Genomic DNA, 22,814 nt, shown 5'->3' with positions numbered 1-22,814 from the left:
AGAATGGAGAAGATGAGGAACACTCAGGCCCAGATCTTCAGCTGCTGCAAACTGACCTAACTTAATTGGGTTAAGGCTGATTTACATCAACAGAGGACTGAATTTAGACTGTTCTAGAAAGAAATGCATAAGACCATCTCTTCAAAGAGGCTTCTATATATGATCCTGCAAAATTCTGTGTGCATCCATTTGGCATTGCTCAGAAATCTGCATTTGCTCATGCAATCATGTGTGCATCTGTGCAAGAAAACAAGCACCTTGTCACACAGTTACTTCTGCTGCATGGTTAAGTGCCAGTTAACACGCACAAAAAAAACGGTTACTCACCTTTTTGTAACTGTTGTTCTTCGAGATGTGTTGTTCATGTCCATTCCAAGTAGGTATGTGCGCGGCACGTGCATGCCAGCAGGAAGATTTTCCCTTAGCAGCATCTGTAGGGTTGACCCTGGTGCCTCCTGGAGTGGCGCCTCCATGGCACCCTATATAGGGGCTTGCTGACCCTCCACCCCCTCAGTTCCTTCTTGCTGGCACTCTGACAGAGGGGCAGGATGGTGGGTATTGGAATGGATATGAACAACAAATCTCGAAGAACAACAGTTACAAAAAGGTGAGTGACTGTTTTTTCTTCTTCGAGTGATTGTTCATGTGCATTCCAAGCAGGTGATTCACAAGTCTGAGTTTGGTGGTGTGGTCGGAGTTCACTGCAGATTGGTGCACCGCCCTGCTGAAGGCTGCATTGTTTCTGGCCTGGTGCGTGATGGCATAGTGCAACAAGAATGTGTGGACTGAGGACTACATGGCAGCCCTGAATATCTCCTGTGTCGGGACCTGAGCCAGGAACGCCGCCGAGGAGGCCTGTGCCCTTGTGGAGTGGGCTGTGATTGGTGGGGCAGGCACCTTGGCCTGATTGTAGCATTCGCGGATGCAAGCCGTGATCCACAAGGATATACACTGTGAAGAGATGGGTAGCCCCTTCATCCTGTCGGCCACAGCTACAAAGAGTTGGGTTGATTTCCTGAACGGTTTAGTTCGTTCATTATAGAATGACAGGGCCCTGAGAACATCCAGGGAATGCAGCCTATGCTCTGCATTGGAGGAGTATGGCTTAGGGTAGAACACAGGAGAAAAATGTCCTGACCAATGTGGAATTGGGAGACCACCTTAGGAAGGAATGCCGAGTGTGGCCTGAATTGGACTTTGTCTTTGTGGAAGACAGTGTATGGAGGCTCGGATGTCAGTGCTTTGAGTTCCCATACCCTTCCGGCCAAGGTGATAGTCATGAGGAATGCAACCTTATAGGAGAGATATAGCAACAAGCACATAGCTGGTAGCTCGAAAGGGGGCCCCGTGAGGGTGGAGAGGACCAAATTAAGGTCCCAAGCCAGGACTGGTTGTCGAGTATGCGGGAACAGACTATCCAGGCCCTTGAGAAAGCAACAAACCAATGGGTTTGCAAAGACTGAACCACCTTCAGCTCCTGGGTGGAATGCAGAGATGGCCACTAAGTGGACCCAAACCAAAGAGAGGGAAAGTCCTCACTCTCTCAACTGGAATAGGCAATCCAGGATGAGAGGGATCGGGGCAAGCAATGGAGCCTGTCCCTGCTGTTCAGCTCAGATGGAAAAACGTTCCCATTTGGCCATGTATGTGGCCCTGGTGGATGGTTTTCTGCTACCGAGGAGGATTTGTCTGACCTGCTGTAAGCATTGCATTTCCACTGGGTTTAGCCATGCAGCATCCCGGCTGTGAGGTGCAGCCAGGTTTGGGTGGCGGAGGTGGCCCCGATCCTGCGTGATCAGGTCCAGGAGAAGGGCAATGTTAGGGGTGCCTGTATGGACATGTGCATCAGCGACATGTACCAATGCTGGCACGGCCACGCCGGCACGATCAGTATGATGTGAGCATGATCCCTGTGTATCTTGAGAAGTATTCTGTAGACCATGGGGATCGGAGGGAAGGCATAAGGCAGGCCGCCTTCCCACAAGAGGAGGAAGGCATCTGTTAGAGACCCTGGACTGCGCCCCATGAGGGAGCAGAACTGTCAACACTTCCTGTTGTTACTTGAGGCAAATAGGTCTATCTGGGGATAACTCCAGAGATGGAAGATTGAGCATGCCACGTCTCAGCAAAGGGACCACTCGTGGCCATGGAACGAGTGGCTGAGGGCATCCGCCAGGCTGTTCTGCACTCCCAGGAGGTAGGATGCCATAAGGTGAATTGTGTTCTTTATGCAAAAGTCTCATAACGCGAGGGCTTCCCAGCACAGGGGAGAGGAGCATGCACCCCCGTTTGTTGATATAGAACATTGTCCATGAGGACTGCAATGCACCTGCCCACTAAGAAAAATTTGAAAGTGAGACAGGCAAAGCAAACAGCCCATAGCTCCCCGACATTGATGTGCAAGGAAAGGTCCTCTGGGCCAAAGGCCTTGAGTCCTGAGATTCCTGAGTTGCACCCCCCACCACAGATCTGACACATTTGTCACCAAGGAAAGGGATGGCTGAGGGCTGGTGAAGGGTACTCCCACACAGACCAACCGTGGGTTGAGCCACCACTGGAAGGAATCCAGCACTGCTTGAGGAAGCGTCACCACTGAGTCCAGCGTGTCCCTGGTTGGTAGGTACACAGTCGCTACCAGGACTGAAGAGGGTGCAGCCTGAGCCTGGCGTGGCTCACTACATAGGTGCATGCAGCCACATGTCCCAGCAACTTGAGGCAGTTCCTCGCTGTGGTGTTCGGGAAATGGCGGAGACCAAGGATGATGTCAGACATGGACCCTAACCTGGCCTCCGGTAGGTATGCTCTGGCCTGCGTTGAGTCCAAAACTGCCCCTATGAACTCTATCCATTGGACAGGAGACAGGGTAGACTTGGCCTCATTCAACAGGAGACCAAGCTCGAGGAAGGTCTGTGTGATAAAGACCACCTGAGCCTCCACCAGTCCCTTGGCACAGCCCTTGATGAGCCAATCATCCAAGTATGGAAACACCTGAATTCCGTGCTTGTGCAGGAAAGCTGCTACAACTGCCATGCACTTTGTGAAGATCCTTGGGACCGTTGACAGGCTGAAAAGCAGGACTGCGAAATGGTGATGGGCGTTGCCCACTACAAACCTGAGATAACATCTGTGCTGAGGGATTATTGTGATATGGAAGTACGCATCCTTCAAGTCGGGGGCGGCGTACCAGTCTCCTGGATCCATGGAGGGGATGATGAAGGACAGGGATACCATATGGAACTTGAGCTTCTTTACAAACTTGTTCAGATGCCGCAAGTCCAGAATGGGTCTGAGGCTCCCTTTCATCTTCGGTATTAGGAAATATGGGGAGTAAAAACCCCTGCCCCAGAGTTCCTAAGGAACTTCCTCCACTGCCCCACTATGAGGAGGGACTGCACTTCCTGAATTAGAAGTTTCTCATGAGAGGGGTCCCTGAAGAGGGACAGGGAGGAGGGCTGGTGAGGCATGGGGAGGAGGGCTGGTGAGGCATGGGGAGGAGAATTGGGTAGAATATCCCCTCTCTACCGTGCGAAACACCCAACTGTTTGATGTGATTCTGGACCAGGCACGATAGAAGGGGGACAGACGTGACGAAAAGGTAGGGTTGGTAGGATCCAGAGTCCTGACTGGTAGGTCGCCCTTGACCACACCATCAAATTTAGGGTCTAGGCCCCGACGGAGGCTGTGGCTGGCCGGACAACTGGCTGGAGGACTGTTGTTGCCTCCTTCTGTCGTTTCTCCTTTGCCTATGTGAGGGATCCAGGTGGTTCTGGGGCTAGTACAGCTGTGGAGCCGGCTTCAGCCTGAATTGCCTGTGTTGAGTGGCTGGGGTGTGCAGGCCTAGCAAGCGTAAGGTAGCCCTTGAGTCCTCTGGGCTATGGAGCTTCTTGTCCATCTTCTCGGAGAAGAGCATGGGCCCTTGAAGAGGAGGTCCTGGATGGTCTGTTGGACCTCATGTGGAAGGCCTGAGACCTGAAGCCAGGCTCCCCGTCGCATGACCAGCCCGGTTGCCAGCGCATGGGAGGCTGTACCTGCTGCATCCAGGAATGCTTGGAGGGATGCCTGGGAAATTAGCTTCCCCTCCTCTACCAGAGCAGAAAGTTCTGTATGCGATTCCTGGGGAAGGAGTTCAGCGAACTTGTACAACGCCAAGCACATGTTATGGCCATACCGGCTCACTATAGCCTGTTGGTTGGCTATACATAGTTACAGACCCTCTGTTGAGTACACCTTTCTACCAAAGAGGTCCAACTTCTTGGCCTCCTTGTTCTTTGGTGTAGACCCTTGGAACCCCTGACGCTCCCTTTGGTTGGCTGCATCCACAACAAGAGAGTCTGGGGAAGGGTGGGTATATAGATGCTCATGGCCCTTGGAGGGTACAAAGTAGCACCTCTCTGTCTTTTTGGCTACAGGGGCCAACGAAGCTGGCGTCTGCCGCAAGGTGCGGGACGTATCAGCTATCGTTTTGATCAACGGTAGGGCAACCCTAGATGGGCCTGAGGGGGCCAGGATGTCCACTACCGGATCTACATCCATCTTAATCTCCTCCGCTTGGATCGCCAGGCTCTGAGCGGCACGCTTAAGTAGCTGCTGAAGCACTCGGTTGTCCTCTAGGGCTGGTGTCGCTCAAGTTCCCGCAACCGTCTCATCCATCGAGAAAGAGGAGGAGATCACCTGCAAAGGACCTTCCTCTGTACCCACAGCCTCTCCAGAGTTCTGCGGCACACAGTACTCTGTTTGCAAGGCCAGTGTGGATGTAGGATGCGGCACCGCAGCTGGTACCAAGGTCGAAGCTGAATGACGAGGCATGCTGGGCGGTGCCTGTGGTGTCGGAAACATGATCCCCGTCAGTGCCTGTGTCTGACTAGGTAGTGCCGGGTTCTGTTGTGGCACACTCCTGTCGGACAGCGGTGCTGGTGGTGGAGGCATTTGTGCCAGAGCCACCAACGTTGAGGAGACTGACACACACCTGGAGCGCGGGCCGTGCGCCTGTCCCAGGGACTGATGGTGGCCCAGGGAGTCCAGAACGGCCACTGGGAGGGTGGTTGCCACTGTTGCTGACACTGTGCTAGGTAAGGTCTTTGGCTTGCCTGGGAAGCCGACCTCCTGCTCCTTGATCTACTGGAATGGTAGGATTCTGCCTCCGAGACCAATGTCTCCGAATAGGAGGACCAACGGGGGGCAGTGCCCACTGTTGCCAGGGAGAGATGCCGCAAGGCCGGGGAGCGCAGTCTCTGTGTCAGTGCCGCCGGAGCAGCACAGGGCATGGACTGGGGTGACATCATGGCCGGCTTGTCCCTTGGATTGGGGTTGGGCTGTGTCTGGCCGCTCTTTCCATCAGCGTGGAGAGGCTGGCACCGGGAGGCTTAATAAGTCAGAGGCCATCTTGAATGCCTTCAGCATCAATGGGAGACGCACATCCTTGCTGAGCTCCGGGGATCTAGAGTGGTCCGGACTCGACTGCACCCCCACTGGGGCAGGAGTCAACGGGACCTTGGGAGGATGTGGTTGTGGCTTGGCTTGTCCCATCGCAGTCGTGGACGCCGCCAGCCTTTTAAGGTCCTGGTGGAGTGATCGGTCCCTCACTGGTCTCTTCTTTTTTTGCAGGCACCAGAGATGGTGACGGGTGCTGCATGGAAGCCAATTTTCTATGTCCCAATTCTCTCTGGTACTGGGACTTAGAGGTCTTAGACTGGGCCTCCTGTCTTGTGAGTGGTTCTGGAGCGCTGCGCACCGAGGATCAGGTGCTGGGCGGTGGACTGGCATGCTCAGGGTCCGAGTGTGGGCATAAGTCCACCTCCATCAGGAGCACTCTGAGTCTCTGCTCTCTGTCCTTAAGAGTCCTGGGACGGAATCCCCTGCATATAGTGCACTGGTCTCTTTGGTGGCTCTCCTCGAGACACCTCAAGCAGGACGAGTGTGGGTCACTCTTTGGCATAAACTTCCCGCAGTCCGTGCAGAGTTTAAACCCTGGGGACCTGGGCATGCCCCAGCGGGGCGATGAGTCCATTGGGGGGAAGCCCCCCAACAACTATTAACTATCTACAACTAACTACAACTTTCTCACTGAAGGACTGTCTGGATATATGGACTCTCTACTCAGACCCTATGCCACCAGCACTCCCAGCTATCTCCGCGACACCACTGATTTCCTGAGGAAACTATAATGCATTGGTGACCTCCCAGAAAACACCATCCTAGCCACCATGGATGTAGAGGCTCTCTACACAAACATCCCAAACACAGATGGAATACAAGCTGTCAGGAACACTATCCCTGATGATGCCACAGCACAACTGGCTGCTGAGCTCTGTGCCTTTATACTTACACACAACTATTTCAAATTTGATGACAATATATATCTCCAGATCAGTGGCACTGCTATGGGCACCCGCATGGCCCCACAATATGCCAATATCTTCATGGCCGACCTGGAACAACGCTTCCTCAGCTCTCGTCCACTCACACCCCTTCTCTACCTACGCTACATTGATGACATCTTCATCATCTGGACCCATGGGAAGGAGACTCTGGAAAAATTCCACCATGATTTCAACAGCTTCCACCCCACCATCAACCTCAGCCTGGACCAATCTACACGGGAGGTCCACTTTCTTGACACCACGGTGCAAATAAGTGATGGTCACATTAACACCACCCTATATCGAAAACCCACCGACCGCTATGCCTACCTTCATGCCTCCAGCTTCCATCCCGGGCACATCACACGATCCATTGTCTACAGCCAAGCACTGAGGTACAACCGCATCTGCTCTAACCCCTCAGACAGAGACCAACACCTACAAAATCTCCACCAAGCATTCTCAAAACTACAATACCCGCATGAGGAAATAAGGAAACAGATCAACAGAGCCAGACGTGTACCCAGAAGCCTCCTACTGCAAGACAAACCCAAGAGAGAAACCAACAGGACTCCACTGGCCATCACATACAGCCCCCAGCTAAAACCCCTCCAACGCATCATCAAGGATCTACAACCCATCCTGGACAATGATCCCACACTTTCACAGGCCTTGGGTGGCAGGCCAATCCTTGCCCACAGACAACCTGCCAACCTGAAACATATTCTCACCAGTAACTGCACACCACACCATAATAACTCTAGCTCAGGAACCAATCCATGCAACAAACCTCGATGCCAACTCTTCCCACATATCTACACTAGCGACACCATCACAGGACCTAACCAGATCAGCCACACCATCACTGGTTCATTCACCTGCACATCCACCAATGTAATATACGCCATCATATGCCAGCAATGCCCCTCTGCTATGTACATCGGCCAAACTGGACAGTCTCTACGGAAAAGGATAAATGGACACAAATCAGACATTAGGAATGGCAATATACAAAAACCTGTAGGAGAGCACTTCAACCTCCCTGGCCACACTATAGCAGACCTTAAGGTGGCCATCCTGCAGCAAAAAAACTTCAGGACCAGACTTCAAAGAGAAACTGCTGAGCTTCAGTTCATCTGCAAATTTGACACCATCAGCTCAGGATTGAACAAAGACTGTGAATGGCTTGCCAATTACAGAACCAGTTTCTCCTCTCTTGGTTTTCACACCTCAACTGCTAGAACAGGGCCTCATCCTCCCTGATTGAGCTGACCTCGTTATCTCTAGCTTGCTTGCTAGCACACATATATATACCTGCCCCTGGATATTTCCATTACATGCATCTGAGGAAGTGGGTATTCACCCACGAAAGCTCGTGCTCCAAAACGTCTGTTAGTCTATAAGGTGCCACAGGATTCTTTGCTACAACTAATACTAACTCTAAACTATAAGAGAGGAAACAACTATGTACACTTAGACAAGACACTGCTAGGCTTGCTGCAAGAGCGAGCAAAGTTCCAGCTAGCCATCATCTGCGGCAAGACGGAACCGAAGAGGTGGAGGATTGGCGGGCCCCTATAAAGGGTGCCATGGAGGCGCCACTGCAGGGGGCGCCAGGGATGACCCTACGGACACTGCTAAGGAAAAATCTTCCGGCTGGTGTGCACACACTCCTGCTTGGAATGCACATGAACAATCACTCAAAGAAGAATACATGGTGGCCTCTACACGTATATTTGTCCAAACATCAATGTAGATATGTGGTTGTACAGCTGCAAATAAAGAGAATACATTTTTTGCAGAACCTTGAAAAATTTGCCTTGAAAGTATCACTATATAGTTCACTCAATGGGAAATCCACACAATGCTGGGCTCCCACTATGCAGGTTGAAAGAGGGTGCACTTGAAAAGAGGGTGACAACTGCAAGTGTAACTCACTGGTCAGTGTGTGTTACGCATCCCCTTCTATGCCTGAGCCACAGAGGGTATGGGTCTCTTAGAGCTCTGAGCTACAGAGAGCCTGGCTATTCAGTTCAGCAGTAGTGACTCATACTATTAAGTCTGAAGTAACCTGGTTCAAATTCCAGCATTCACAACGATAGCAGCTGTTATACAGGCAGCCTCAGATCATGTCGTCTGCACATAACAGAAATGGAGAGAGGATCGTTAAAGCTACTGTAAGTGGGCAAAATAAATGTTTCCTCTGACTTCCATGCAAGAGCTCATACATGTTTTTACACATTCTAACTCCACTGAAGTCAGAGGAGTTATGCCCGAGTTTTATTGGTGAGAAGAATCAGAACCCAAGAGTTGAGCTGTGCAACTAAAAAGTCTGAAGATACCCTGAAAAACTAGGAGCACAGTAAATGCCTGATAGCTAGCGTAACTGACCACTCTAATGCATACAGGGTGATAAGTAATCAGCTCTTCAAACATCATTACATGACAAGCATGTCTTTCGAAATGGAGGATTTTAACTTCAAACATGTACAGCTGCGCTGCAGGTGAAAACATTAGCTATCTTAAATACATTGCTGTGATTTTATGGGAGTATTTAGTCCAGTGTGGTTTACATCTTATTGTTTACTTAAGGCTAGTCTATACTGGCAGCACTTTAACGTGCCTTGTGTGGTCATGGCACAGTACTGGGAGAGAGCTCTCCCAGTGCTCCAGAAAAACAACCTCAACGAGGGGCGTAGCTCCCAGCACTGGGGCCCTGTTTATACTGGCGCCTTACAGCACTGCAACTTGCTGCGCTCAGGGCGGTGTTTTTTCACACCCCTGAGTAGGGAAGTTAAAGCACTGTTAATTGCCAGAGTAGACAAGCTCTTAGGCCAACATTTTCAAATGCGTATGCCTTGAAATTAGGCCCTTAAGTCCATATTTAGTCTTCTGAATTTGGTCTCCTAATTTTCAGAAGTGTTGAGCTCCCACAACTTCCACTGAAGTTAGCGATTTGGGGGTTCATAACCTCTGAAAATCAGCCCACTTACTTAGGTGATTAAATATGGATTTATCCTGCATGTATAACTTTAGGTACCTACGTGAAAATGTTTACCTCAAGTTGTATAATACAGTGATTTCCATTAAAAAATGGATTAAACAGTTAATACATAGTTATTTCTTACTCCAAATATAGGGGGGAAACTGACCTGTTTGATACCGATATGTGGCAACTATTGTCACGTGTTAACTATTTTATGGTGATCATTGTATAAAATAGAGGTTTGACTGGATAACCTTAAAGTTCTAGATCATATCCAGAACTGACATCAAGATACAGTCTTTACAGTCCCTTAATCTTATTCTCACCTCGACATGTTCTTCCATTTGCTGCCATAGTATATCCCTGCTCAGGACAAGCACATTGGTAACTACCAGGAACATTCACACAGCGGAAAGTGCAAAGAATACCCGCACTTTGTGTGCACTCATCAATATCTGGAATTAAATGATTACAAAAGCATTAGAAAAGTGACAGATATAAACGAAGAGAAAATGGAACACAAGGAAATTCCGATGGCTCTGATACAGGTGACGTCAGATGAAATCCCTCATCTCATCTGTAATAGGTTTTATTTAACAAGCGCCCAACCCTGAAAGTCTGACTTTGCTGTAGGGCCGTTCATGGTGTTTTATGAAGCGCTCAGTGCAAAGCTCCCCCCTTGCTCTCCCATTACATGTTTGAAAATTACTATCTATCTGACAACTTAAAAGTAATGCAGAGCAGCAATAAACCAAGCATATGTCTGGGTTTATACTCTCCTGTAGCTTTCCAAATTCAGAATTCCTCTAGAACTTTTAGGGGAGTTTTTTCAGACCTTAACGGAAGGAATCAGGTTTTTGACTCCTTCATAAACAAAAAGAGATTCTCTCCCAAGTATTTGTCAGGTGTCTGTTTTTTAAACACCTGTTCAGCAAACAAAACCCAAAGGCTCAGATCCTTCATCCCCTCAGACAGCACAAAGCTACCCAGAAAGCTGTCCTATAGGTGCAGCTGGAAACTGCCCATACATCACCTGCTCCTGACTTCTGGTGCAGTTTAGTGTCAGAGCAAGCTGGGGGAATGACCAAAATATGATGAACTCTGGTGATACACAATAGCATAACAGCTCCAAGGGGACCATTACAGCCAGTGGAAGTCAGAGCAGGCCTTAAGCTCAGCTATGGTACTGCAGAGGTTTTAGATCAGTGGTTCTCAACCAGGGGGTACGTGTATCCCTGGGGGTACTCAGAGGTCTTTCTCGGGGTACTCAACTCATCTAGATCAGTGTTTCTCAACTTGGAGCTTTCAGTTCCTAGGGGAGATGTCACAGGACAGTTTTAGGGGGGCTATCAGTAAAGCTATAAACGGCGGTTGACTGCCTGCTGGCTGCTGCTCCCGGCGACCGCTCTCCGGACAGACTCTGGGTGCCCTGGACCGCTGTTCCAGCCGCCCCAGGACAGCTGCTGTTCAGGAGGTCCCCAGGGCATCCCCAGGACCACTGCTCAGGCATTCTTCAGAGCTAGCCACACCAGCAACTGTTCCGGCGGTCCCCAGAGCCAGCTGCACGGAGCCGCCCAAGCAGTGGCCTGTGCAGCTGGCTCTGGGGCAGCCCTCAGACTGCTGCTTGGGCGCTCCCTGGGGCTGCCCCCAGGACCGCTGCTCAGGCGGTCTGCAGAACCAGCTGCTCGGATGGCCCTGAAGTCAGCCGCACTAGCCGCTGTGGAAGTCACGGAGGTCGTGAAAAGCCATGGAATCACGGAGTCACTTCTGGAACCTCTGTGAAAGTATCGTAGCATTAGTCATAAGTGGAGGGCCAGCATTAGGGGGTGGCAAGCAGGACAACTGAGTTCCACAGGGGGCCCAGAGAAGCTAAGTTACATATTTCATCCCAGCTGCCAAGGCTCAGGCTTCAGACAAGACTCACAAGTGAAAAATAGGCTCACATCTCACACTGAAATATAAGTATACAATATTTATATTCCAATCCATTTATTTTGTATTTATATGGTAAAAATGAGAAAGTACCGCTAATCAATTTTTTGGTAATAGCGTGCTGTGACATTGTATGTCCGATTTTGAAAGCAAGTAGTTTTTAGGTGAAACTTGCAAGACAAATCAGACTCCTGAAAGGGGTACGGTAGTCTGGAAAGCTGGAGAGCCACTGTTTGGATGATAGAGTTTCAGAAAAGCAGTCTGACTAAACCCCCCTACTTGTCTTGCTCAGACTTCAGTCTCTTGCCACTGTGAGGCAACAATCTCACTAGTTCTTCAGTCATGCACAGGTTCCTCCAGCAAACCTAGGCTATATATCCTGGCTCCTGGGAAGTCTGATTTGTATTGCTCTGGTGGAGCAAAGCAGACTTAAATCTGGTCTAAGTGGGCGGCTGAGATTTCCCTTTGCACAGGAATTCCCCAATAGGATACATACATACATTGTTTCTGGCCTTATGCCATCCCCTTCTCACAGCCCCCAGCACTGGAGGCATGCCCAGTGCACTGCTACACTCCAATAACTGCCAGTGGCTGGAACAACCCTTTGCGGCCACTGAAGCAGGGCATAAAATTCAGAGCCTTAGACACTCCCTGCAATGTACAAAAAGTACAAATGACATGAACAGCATCCGTACCTTTACAAGAATGGCCGTCTTCTGCTAGCTGGTACCCTTGCCTGCAGTAACATTGATAGGAACCATAGACATTGGCACACTCCTGACTGCATAGAGTGCTGTCACATTCATTCACATCTGTATCCAAAAATAAACAAAAGACATTGCTACACTGGAGCAGAACAATATCTACTACAGTTTCCTGCCTCTGACAGCAGCTAGAACCAGATTCGGCCATAAGCCAATCACTAGCAAAGAGGGCTAGACGAAAATTTCTCCTTTGAGCAGATTATTCCATAATTGCATGAGGAACTATAGCACTGCCATAATAATATATAATTAATACTTTAGAGTTGGTGAAAAAAGGCCAATTAGTTTCTGGAAAATAAATAAATAAAAATAATTCAAAGGAATGAAACAATTTTCAATGTTTTGTCATTGCACAATTCTTTGTTTTGATACATTTTGATTTTGATTTAAATCTAAACAGAAAGAGTTAAGTTTTCATTTCTTTTGGTTTTTTTCCCCCCTCTCCTTTTATTCCCCCTTCTCTCCTCTGGAAAAGAGGGATTAAGGAAAAGAAGTGGGGAGAGGGAGGAGATCAGAAAATGGAAACCAAAACCTTTCTATTTTGATTCAATTTGAATTTTTTTGTTTTGATGAAAATTTGGAAGTTTCAAATGAGCCAAAAAATTCTGGAAGAAAATTTTAATTTTTTTGAATTGTTTCATCTGAAACAGACAAATCACAAAAAGTTGTGAAAAAAACCAAAACATTACATTCTGACATTTTCAGAACGAAGCATTTCAAATTTTCTGTTTGAAATGGCTTTTCCTTTTGAATTTTGCTTCTATGTTATTTTTAAAAAGTTAAAAACATTTAAATTTGTCTCTGTAGCAAAGAATAAAATATATCAGCTATACCAGGATATAGAGGTGAAATATAAGTATTAATTAATGTTGTAATATGGGGCTTATTAGACTTAGGCCAGTAAGATATTTAGCTTAGCCCAAACAGGGCCTCACATCAACTAGTTGACTGATGAATAACCTTGTATGGGAAATTGTGCTAAGTGCTGATGTTTGGGAAAAAATGTATTGAAATGTATCTGCTAACACTGTAAGATGCCAGTTAAAACTGGTTGTAACATTTTGGGGATTTTTGCAGACATAGGGTGACAGCACTGTGCTATCCACAAGTCGTTATGGTGATTGAGGGACATAAATGTTAATGAGTAGAAAGGGAAAGTTAGCCTATGAAAAATGAGGCGTCCTAGATTTAGTGGGGAGTGAAAGTACAGATAACGAAAACAGGGTTGAAACCTTCATAAATGCTATAAACGCCAGTGGGAGTTAGTATAACACATAATAAAAGTTGTGTCCCAGTCTGCGTGTCTTGAGAGTCACCTGGATGACACCCACTGGTGAAGATGGTGATGATGAGCAGGAGTAAGATGATTACTGAGACTCTGGGGCTCCCCAGTAGGAGATGTGAGTGATACCAGTCAGTGGGCTAAACACTTTGTACTCTCTTTCTATCTACGGCTGTATTTCAGTGGTTGTGGGATTATTCATCTGCTAAATGGATTTGTTAATAAGTGGACTTGTGATAATTAGCAATTTCTTGTGTGCTCCCTGGGTCCCCCATTCTAATAACATTGATAATAATCTTCCTGAGGCTGTAGCCACTCAGGAGACTGAACTTTTATCAACCACTGCTACCTACAAAATTAATCAATAATCAACACATCAATCCATCAGTTAGACTCTACAAGTCAAACAAAATATTTAGTCTGACCTGAAAAGAATTTGGTTTTTTACTTTTTCAGTTTGATGAAACAATTTTCTTTCGTGTTGACTTGCAACATTTTTTGCAGTTCAGTCATCAAACTGAAAAAAAAATCAGTTATTTGCACAACTCTAACTGAAAAGATTAGCTCTATAAACACAATGTGTCAAGCTCATGCACAACTACTGGAGATATACCTACTTTCCTGCTCACTCAGTCTAGAAGAGCTTCTCAAAATGCATTAGAAACATGATATTCCTGGTCTCTTGGGCTGCTACATGTTCCCAGATCGTAATGTGAAAGTTACTGAAACTACCTGAAATAGTATGAAAATTGCTACTGGGCAGCTGGGAAGCACAGCTGCTAAAAAACAAAGGCAGATTCACAACTGCAAGTCAGTTTGCTTCTTTACCTGCAAATATTGTAACCACAAAGATGGGGGACATGGCTATGAAAGAAGTTGACAAGGTGGGGGAAAGGCCAGAGAGAAAAAGGCAAAAGCCACAAGAAAGAGGCGCTCTATGTCGTCATCATATAATGGCTTTTCAGCATTTCATTTCTTGTTTAGTAGAAATGATCTGCCTTGCCTACCACCCCTGGTGATAGAGTGTATGGGATCTAATGATGCTGGAGAAGCTTTACATACATATTGCAAGTTTAACAAATACCTTAACTACATTGCAGCTTGAGAGACATTCTAAGGATGCTTGCAATGTGAAATTTTAGTGTTTACAAAGCCTCAGAGCATTCATGAATCATGGGTTCTTGTATCAAATGCCACCCAAACTTCCTTCCCCATAGTCTTTCTTCTTCCAATGCAGACTTTGTCTTAAAAGGAAAGGAAAGCAGTTCGGTACCTTCACAGTGCTTCCCATCATAGGCCAAGCGGAATCCAGATGAACAAGAGCAACGGTAGGACCCAGGAGTGTTCTCACAGGTGTGCTGACACAGCCGTCCTGGGTAATTCCAGCACTCATTTACATCTGTCAGCAAAACAAGCAAACAATGGGAAAACACAGGATTTGAGAGAGACATGGAAGGATATTTTAAAGATGCCAGAGATCGATCTGTACTGCGTGAAATGCTGCAACCTTGTTTTTTTATATTGTCTGGCTTTGTACTCTAATTGGCATACAGTGATGATAAAATATAAAAAGCTTTATCCCAGTGCATGTGAAGATTTTCAGAAACGTACATTCTGCAGCAGAAGATATTTAACCCAGACAAAAGTACTGTGCAGATGACCTCAATCAATAACCTACCATTGAGCTAAACTGAGAACATGTGCTCCATAATGATACAGAAGAATGGTGGAGGTTGGTCAAAATGAATGAAGGTAGTTGGGGAAGCAATTTTATCACCTATTTTGAGCTACTGTAGAGCAGAACTAATAACTACACACTAAACAACAGCGCTAAATACTGTGACGGCTCAATCAGTAGTTTCTGCTTGCTCTGTGCCTTACATACCAATGCAGGCTCTGTTGAATGCATCATACTGATAGCCCATCTTGCAGTCACAGCGATAAGCTCCAGGTAGATTATGACAAATCTGTCCCTCTCCACAGCGGTGTATGCCTGTCTGACATTCATCAACATCTATAGCAGGAAAAAACAACATCAATTACTTTAAATATGAGGCGTGAAAGTGGTGGACATTCACTAAATGACACAGTTTAAGAAATGCCACACCACTGAGAGAAGTTTCAAGTAAAAGAATAAAAAGGAACGGAAACTGTTAACTGTGTCAGGAAAAATAATCATTTTTTTCTGCTCTGTTTTTCTCAGAGGTGGCTTCATGTATGGCCAGGCTCCTCTAAATCAAACGTTTGCAAAATAATACATTGTTTGAAAAGGAAAGAGTGCTTGCAAACACCATGAATACCTCCCATGTTACCCCACATTTAGCTCTAAGCAAAATTTCTGGTTACTGTGTGCAAATGATACCATTTAAACCCGTTTATCAATAGCATTTTATACTGACATTCTCCGAACTTGCTATATCAATTTATGTTGATATTACAAGTCAGCATGTTATAGCAAATCAATTGGAGCAAAATAAGAACCAGCTCAAACTTTTGCTCATCTCCTGAGCCAAGCCAGACCTAATTTCTGGTTCAGATAAATTCCCACCTCTACTTGCATTGTTAACTCTTGTTCCATTTTCTACATTCTTCTCTTTCCCCAACCTGATCCTCCTCTCTGCTATGACCCAAACCAATCCTTGACATTCCCCCATTTTCCATCCCCATCTGATCCAAAATCCACTCCTGATACATCTCCCACCTCTTCCCAATTTACAGGTCACTAATCTCGGTCTCTTCCCTGCTCCCATTCTGTTCCAAGATGAGGATAAGAGTCTATTTAATAACGGCTGATGGGACTGACAATGCAAGTAAAGATGAAGTCATGTCAAACAGACATCTGTTTGTTCTCCTCTAGGATGGACAAGGTTCAGCAGTTTGGTTTGGATAACACTCCAACATTTTAAGAGTTTATTGATTATCTGAACCTTTTGAATTCTGCCTCTTCCCATCCCATCAGATCCTTCCCCCTCCTCCATATCCACCTCTTCGATTCCTCCGGCATCCTAACTCCCTCTCCTCAACAGCCAAAACGGCTGGCTTTGTTTAACATCATCTCAGAGGGCAGTCTAAGATCTGAAACGCTCTTTGCTGTGCTCTGGTTGGCTGCCTTATGCAAATTCATAGATTCTGGGACTTCTCCAGAGGGACCCAAGAATGGATGGCCCCCTCCACCCAGCTCTTTAAAATTTGGAGACAGCAAATCTCCTCAGGAAAAAAAAATGGACATTTTCTGAGCCTCTGCATGGATGCTTGCTGTGGTAGGTCTCTTGGGAACCAAGAGAAAACAAGGGTTACTTATACAGACTTCAGATTGGTTTGGATGTGGTGAGAGATGTGGCTTCATGTTTGGTTCAGTTTTTATTTAGCACAGAGCCACATGTTTCTAATGACTATAGGCACTAGAGTTGCAGAAAAACCTATCCGGGAAAGAATTCCTGGAAGGGGGAAAGATTTCTGCTGAAATGTTGCCTCTCCACTTTCTTTAAGAGCACAGCAAGCATTAGGAAAAGGGAGTTTTTAATACAGATTTAAATCAGCAAATAGCAATTTTATTTGCAGTGAATTCATTTGTGCCATTATTTCATTCATTTGTGAGAAATTGTATATTCCAGTGTAGAAGTCCCTGCCCTTAATTCGGTCTAGGACTTTTTTCAGTCTGAGGTGTGTATTTCAAGATAGTTACAATACTTTTCAATTAAATGTAAGGAGGCGGTTGCCAGTAACTGATCTGGTGAATTAGAAAGAATGAATACATTCAGGATAAAGTCTCTGAACAGAGGAAGACGACCACACAGGCTCAGTTCTGCTGCAGAAACATGTCCAGATGATCTATTTCTATTACTATGAGTTAATCTGAAGTCCAATTAACCATCACAATGCCCTGAAGAAATAGATTTTATCATAGAAAGGGGAAATTGGAACTACATGGTTTTCTTTTTTCTTCTACATACTCTTTCCTTATTTAAAGCAACCATACTAAAACATTTAGACTGAAAACAGAGGCACACCTCACTTAGCCGGAGGCAGAGAGCTTGCATGTGGCATAGGTCATATTAACATGAAACATTTCTTTCCCTAAACCAAACAGAAAAGCAGATTCCTACACTCTCTAGATGTGGCAAGCTACCATATGAATTTTCTTGTACCTGGACCTAAAAACTGTGCCAATCATTTAAATTAAAAATGTGGAGAAACATCTTTAATTACAATGAATTACATTATCTCATCCCTATAACCACACAGCCCAGCCATGTATGAGTAATGTGTTTTTCCTCCTTAAAAAAAAGGAAAAAAATAAAGAAAATGGCCCATTTTTCTCAGGCCAGCAGTTTGAAAACTCAAAAGATAGAGAAGCACTAGCCATCACAAGTCAACTTTGATACTGGTCTTAAAACAAAGACCTTTAAACTAATGCTGGGACTTTGGAGCTGCTTGCCACAGCTTGTAGAAAAATGACATGTTGTTCTAATCCAGGGTCTGAAAAGCCTTTGTCCTGTTTTGATACTAGCTTTCATGGTCCCAACGACTAGTGCCAGGAAAGAGCCTCAGCTGGTATTAGCTGAAACAGCTTTGTTGACCTCAGTGAAGTAACACTGATTTACACCAGCTGAGGATCCATCCTAGAGTGTTGATGCTTTCCATTGCGAGGGACAGGAGCATTTATTTTCTCTTTGTGTCCATTGGGGTATCTCCCTGTTTGCTAAATGATAACGAATGAAAGATGAGTGCATCTCTTGATTAAGATCAGCCAACTCATCCCCCTTGACAATTGTACCAGCAAGCGTTCTTAATCTTATCATCATCTAGTTATTTTTAATAGTTCCAGTCTATAGGCTGAGTCCAAAACTTGCCCATCTCCCCACGTGGAGGAGTTAAGAGGTCTGCGACACTCTGCGGATAGTAGTGTAGAAGTGAGTTATGTAGTGGTAACATAGGGTAATGTGTAATGCTGAAGGTGGGAAGCTCATCTTGCATATGTCCTGTATCCACACCATTGCTCTCTGCTATGGGCCTTTTTCTTGTTTAGCTTCTTTATCTTTTGCAGTTTATTAAACCATTAGCTATGAGCAAAGTCAGAAAATAAATGAATGGGACTTTACTCTTCCCATCCCTCCCCTAAATTCACAGAAAGGCTGATTTTGTTCTTTTCACGTTCTCGTATTGGTCAGTAAACAGCATTTGGATTTACTGGATCATTTCTTTCCAAATATAGTTTTCCCTCCCCTAAATTCACAGAAAGGCTGATTTTGTTCTTTTCACGTTCTCGTATTGGTCAGTAAACAGCATTTGGATTTACTGGATCATTTCTTTCCAAATATAGTTTTCTATTTTCTACATTTACAAAATATATTTAATTCATAAAGACACAACTTCACTCTTGTTTGAACTCTGTACGCCTGTCTTTGTTCTCTTGCATCTCATGTCATTCACACCAATAACTGAATGCAAAAATAAGTGTAAAATCCTACAAATCTGATTGGATACCACTGTATGCCCACTTTGTACTGGTGGAAGTAACTACACAAGGTGCAGCACAACAGAGAATCTGGCCCTGAGTATATGTGCACTTCTTCTTTAAACAAAGAAGTCAGGACTTGGACTTATTCTGAGAATCTGGACAACAGAAAAATAACTAGGAATTTCATTTGCACTGCTGTAAAGACTATCTGCCCATTTATATTTTCTGATGGATGCACTCACAGGGTCTCTCTTATGCAGTATGTTATTACTCGACACCATATCCATCCACAGTGAGATACTATGAAATAACAGAGTCTGAAGTTTTTGATTGTCAGGTTGGGACTAACCACTGAGTTAGACAGAATTTAGAATGAAAGTTAGTAGGTACAAGATGCAACCAAATCCAAGGTCACCAAAAGGAACTAAATACAGTATTCAGGCATTAACATAATACAGGGGTAGGCAACCTACAGTACGGGTGCCGAAGGCGGCACACAAGCTGATTTTCAGTGGCACTCACATTGCCCGGGTCCTTGCCATCGGTCCGGGGGGCTCTGCATTTTAATTTAATTTTAAATGAAGTTTCTTAAACATTTTAAAAACCTTATTTATTTTACATACAACAATAATTTAGTTATATATTATAGACTTATAGAAAGAGATCTTCTAAAAACATTACAATGTATTACTGGCACGCGAAACCTTAAATTAGAGTGGATCAATGAAGACTCAGCACACCACTTCTGAAAGGTTGCTGACCCCTGACATAATATAACATAACATAGTAAGCACTGACCACATCATCATCAAGTCAATCTTTAAACTCTCCTACTCCTGGAATGCAGTTATAACAATTGAAAGTTTTCTAAAACTATTTTGGAACTGAAATAAGCTTTTTCCTCTAGCAGAGCACCCAATTGCAGATGGGAGTCTGATCCTTACCGATACATCGAGATCCATCCTCGCTGGAATGATAGCCTCTGCTGCACATTAACAGGTTTCTCTGACAAGTGTAGGATCCAACAGTATTGATACAGTTGAATCCAGGCTTACATGGCTCAGGAAGTGAAGTGCATTCATTAATATCTGTGGAAGAGAAAGTGTATTAGTATTAGCTATTCAATGAATCTGCTTCTTTCTGTTCCAACTGTCACTTCTTTTCCCTCATTTTGATTATGATTTATTATGCAATCTATGTAGGGGCTGATGAGAATCAGTTATGACTGCATTTTAAAACTTCACAGTAAGCAAATCCAATATATAACATTTTTAAAAGAGCAGCAACATTTGGGCAAAATTCAGTGAAAATTTAAAGAACATCAAACATGACCAACGTACAGCCACTTAACAGTGTAACAGTATTAGGACTCTGTTCAGTGCTACTGCACACATTAGAAACGTATTGCTGTAATCACACTTACCGACACAATTGCCCTCCGGGTCTTGTAAAAATCCTTCCATGCATCGCTGCTTTGATTCACAATAGAATGATCCCTTTGTATTCTGACATACAAAGTTTACTTGACAGCTATGAGTTCCTCTCACACATTCATCAATGTCTATTAATAAAGATAAAGAAACAATATGTGATCAATTCTGCCATATTTTTTTCTAATCCTATTAAATAATTTGTAACTCATATCCTTTTTTTCTCTTTTTCAGAAATGTGGTTATGAAGTATCAGATTTTCAAAAGGCCTCTAAAAATGTGCTTGTAAAATCAGTGAGTACAGTTGTTTGTTCCTGCCCATGGATAGGCTTCAGAATCCTGCAGCTGCATTTTTTTTAGGCTCCATTTCTGCAATGAGATCTATGCAGGTAGGCCCCATGATCTCCAGAGTCCCACTGAAGTCACCAGTGTAGATCCAGTTTCAGGATCGGGGTCCAAGAGACCCACAGAAACACTGATGTAGTGTATGTTTTGTGTTGACTAGTAGCTCCATTTCTAAAACAAGATGGACATTCTGCTTCTTACAGAATAAAAACTATAGCTAAAATCTTGACACTTCTGAAGTCAGCGGCAAAACTCTCATTGACTTCATTGGCAGGATTGCAGTGTGCGTGCATGTGTGTGAGAGAGAGAAAGAGAGAGTGTGTATGTGACACAACTGAACAAATAAGAAATAGCCAATAATTTATTGCTGACTTTTGCGGTCTATGAGCAGCTAACAATTTTCTCCAATTTATTACTTATCTGACGTGATTTGCCAAATAGTTTCCACATTTAACTTCTGGTCTGTTTATTAGCAGTTTATTGTGAGATTTCAATCTTCAAAATTCAAGCTGTGTTGGTCAGTTTTAACTGGATAGAGATCTCATGGCATTGTTTCATTTCCCTGACTGGATGAGTACAATGAGGTTTCTGGTGTAAACACTCATATTTACAAGCTCAAAACTCATTTTTGGTGAGTATTTTCTAATATTAGCTTATAATTTGCTGTTTCTGTGAAGATTCCTATTGGTGAACTCGTTTGCTAGAATAGTGCCAGGAAAGCGCAAAAAGAGGCACAAACACAAAATCCATGTTTTAAGTAGGAGAAAGCCTTCAGAACCTTTGGAGGCATTCCCCCAGCTGTAAGTATCAGCAAGAGATGTATGTTAAAGTTGTTTGCAGTGTTGATGTAGCTGTGTTTATCACAGGATATGAGGGTGAGGCAATATCTTTTACCGGACCAACTTCTGTTGGTGGAAGGTACAAGCTTTCAAACTACACAGAGCTATTCTTCAGGTCCTTCCCCAGACCTGAAGAAGGGCTCTGTGTAGCTAGAAATTCTGTACCTTACACCAACAGAAGTTGGTTCAATAAAAAGCATTACCATATCATCTTGTCTCTCTCACACGTTAAAGTTGTCAGTCTTCCAGAAGCTACTGTGTTGTCAAGTTTTTATACCATGGAGAGAAGATGAGGTATCAAAAAAAACAATGGAGACTCAGTATCTCATAGCATAAAACTAACTGCCAAAACAAAGTAGTTGTAGCAATATCTAGACCAGCAGTTGGCAACCTTTCAGAAGTGGTGTGCCGAGTCTTCATATATTCACTCTAATTTAAGGTTCCGTGTGCCAGTAATACATTTTAACATTTTTAGAAGGTCTCTTTCTATAAGTCTATAATATATAACTAAACTATTCTTGTATGTAAAGTAAATAAGGTTTTTAAAATGTTTAAGAAGCTTCATTTAAAATTAAATTAAAATCCAGAGCCCCCTGGACCGGTGGCCAGGAGCCGGGCAGTGTGAGCTCCACTGAAAATCAGCTCACGTGCCGCCTTTGGCATGTGTGCCATAGGTTGCCTACACCCCATCTAGACATTAATTCTTACAGAGATGCTGAAATTTTAGCCTTTGGGGGTCACATTTAAAGGGCCACTTAAAAACCTGCTTTATATATTCTATAAACCATTAAGAAGTCATATAAATAAATAGTAACTCATTTATAAGGCTAATAAATGCTAGGACCAAACAGGCTCCCTCGAGGTGAGCAAGGACTCCACAATCTAGCCCTTATTAAGTCTTTTCAAACATATGCTACCTACAGTTAAATATCTGGTTCACTTACAGCGCAGGAATTCAGTAACTACTCACTTAAAATGTTTGCTATGTGCCAAATTCTCAGGTCTATACTAAGACCAGCTGCTATTCAAGTCATTGGGAAATTGCAGGAGTAAAAATGGAGTGGCGACCTAAGTTCCCTGTAAGCCAGCCTATTAAGTGTGGTGCAAGCATTCAGGGAACCACTCGGCCAGGACCTGCCGTGGCTGGGGGAGAGGTGCCCCTCTCCCAGCCCCAACCTAGCCCTGCCCCCAACGTGCCAAGACCAGGAGAGGGGCGCCCCTCCCCCAGCCCAAACCCAGCCCCAGACATGCTGCATCTATGGGAGAGGCATCTATACCATGGCCCCAACCCCAGAGCTGCCACAGTGGGGACAGGCGCCTCTCCCCACAAGCCCAGGTGCTGCTGCAGGGAGTCCTCACTCCCTGCCATAGCCCTGGGGCAGCCTGCACCCCAAATCCCTCATCCCCACCCCAGAG

At 45.0% G+C, this 22,814-nt stretch overlaps 1 protein-coding gene across 3 annotated transcripts in view; it reads right to left on the bottom strand.

The window, feature by feature from the left end:
• Positions 1 to 22,814, bottom strand: part of FBLN2 (fibulin 2) — a 202,261-nt gene that overhangs the window by 5,580 nt on the left and 173,867 nt on the right. For all 3 annotated transcript variants that reach the window (XM_030570266.1, XM_030570265.1, XM_030570264.1), the window contains exons 10-15: positions 20,208 to 20,345; positions 19,729 to 19,872; positions 15,209 to 15,337; positions 14,597 to 14,722; positions 11,973 to 12,089; positions 9,672 to 9,800 (exon numbers count right to left, since the gene is read on the bottom strand). In XM_030570266.1, coding sequence (XP_030426126.1) covers positions 9,672 to 9,800; positions 11,973 to 12,089; positions 14,597 to 14,722; positions 15,209 to 15,337; positions 19,729 to 19,872; positions 20,208 to 20,345 — 783 coding nt within the window. The remainder of the gene's footprint in view (positions 1 to 9,671; positions 9,801 to 11,972; positions 12,090 to 14,596; positions 14,723 to 15,208; positions 15,338 to 19,728; positions 19,873 to 20,207; positions 20,346 to 22,814) is intronic.

This window comes from Gopherus evgoodei, chromosome 7, assembly GCF_007399415.2.
Source record: "Gopherus evgoodei ecotype Sinaloan lineage chromosome 7, rGopEvg1_v1.p, whole genome shotgun sequence".
Taxonomy (NCBI): Eukaryota; Metazoa; Chordata; order Testudines; family Testudinidae; genus Gopherus; species Gopherus evgoodei.
Note: the sequence above shows the minus strand (reverse complement) of the source record. Positions and strands in the feature narration are given on the sequence as shown.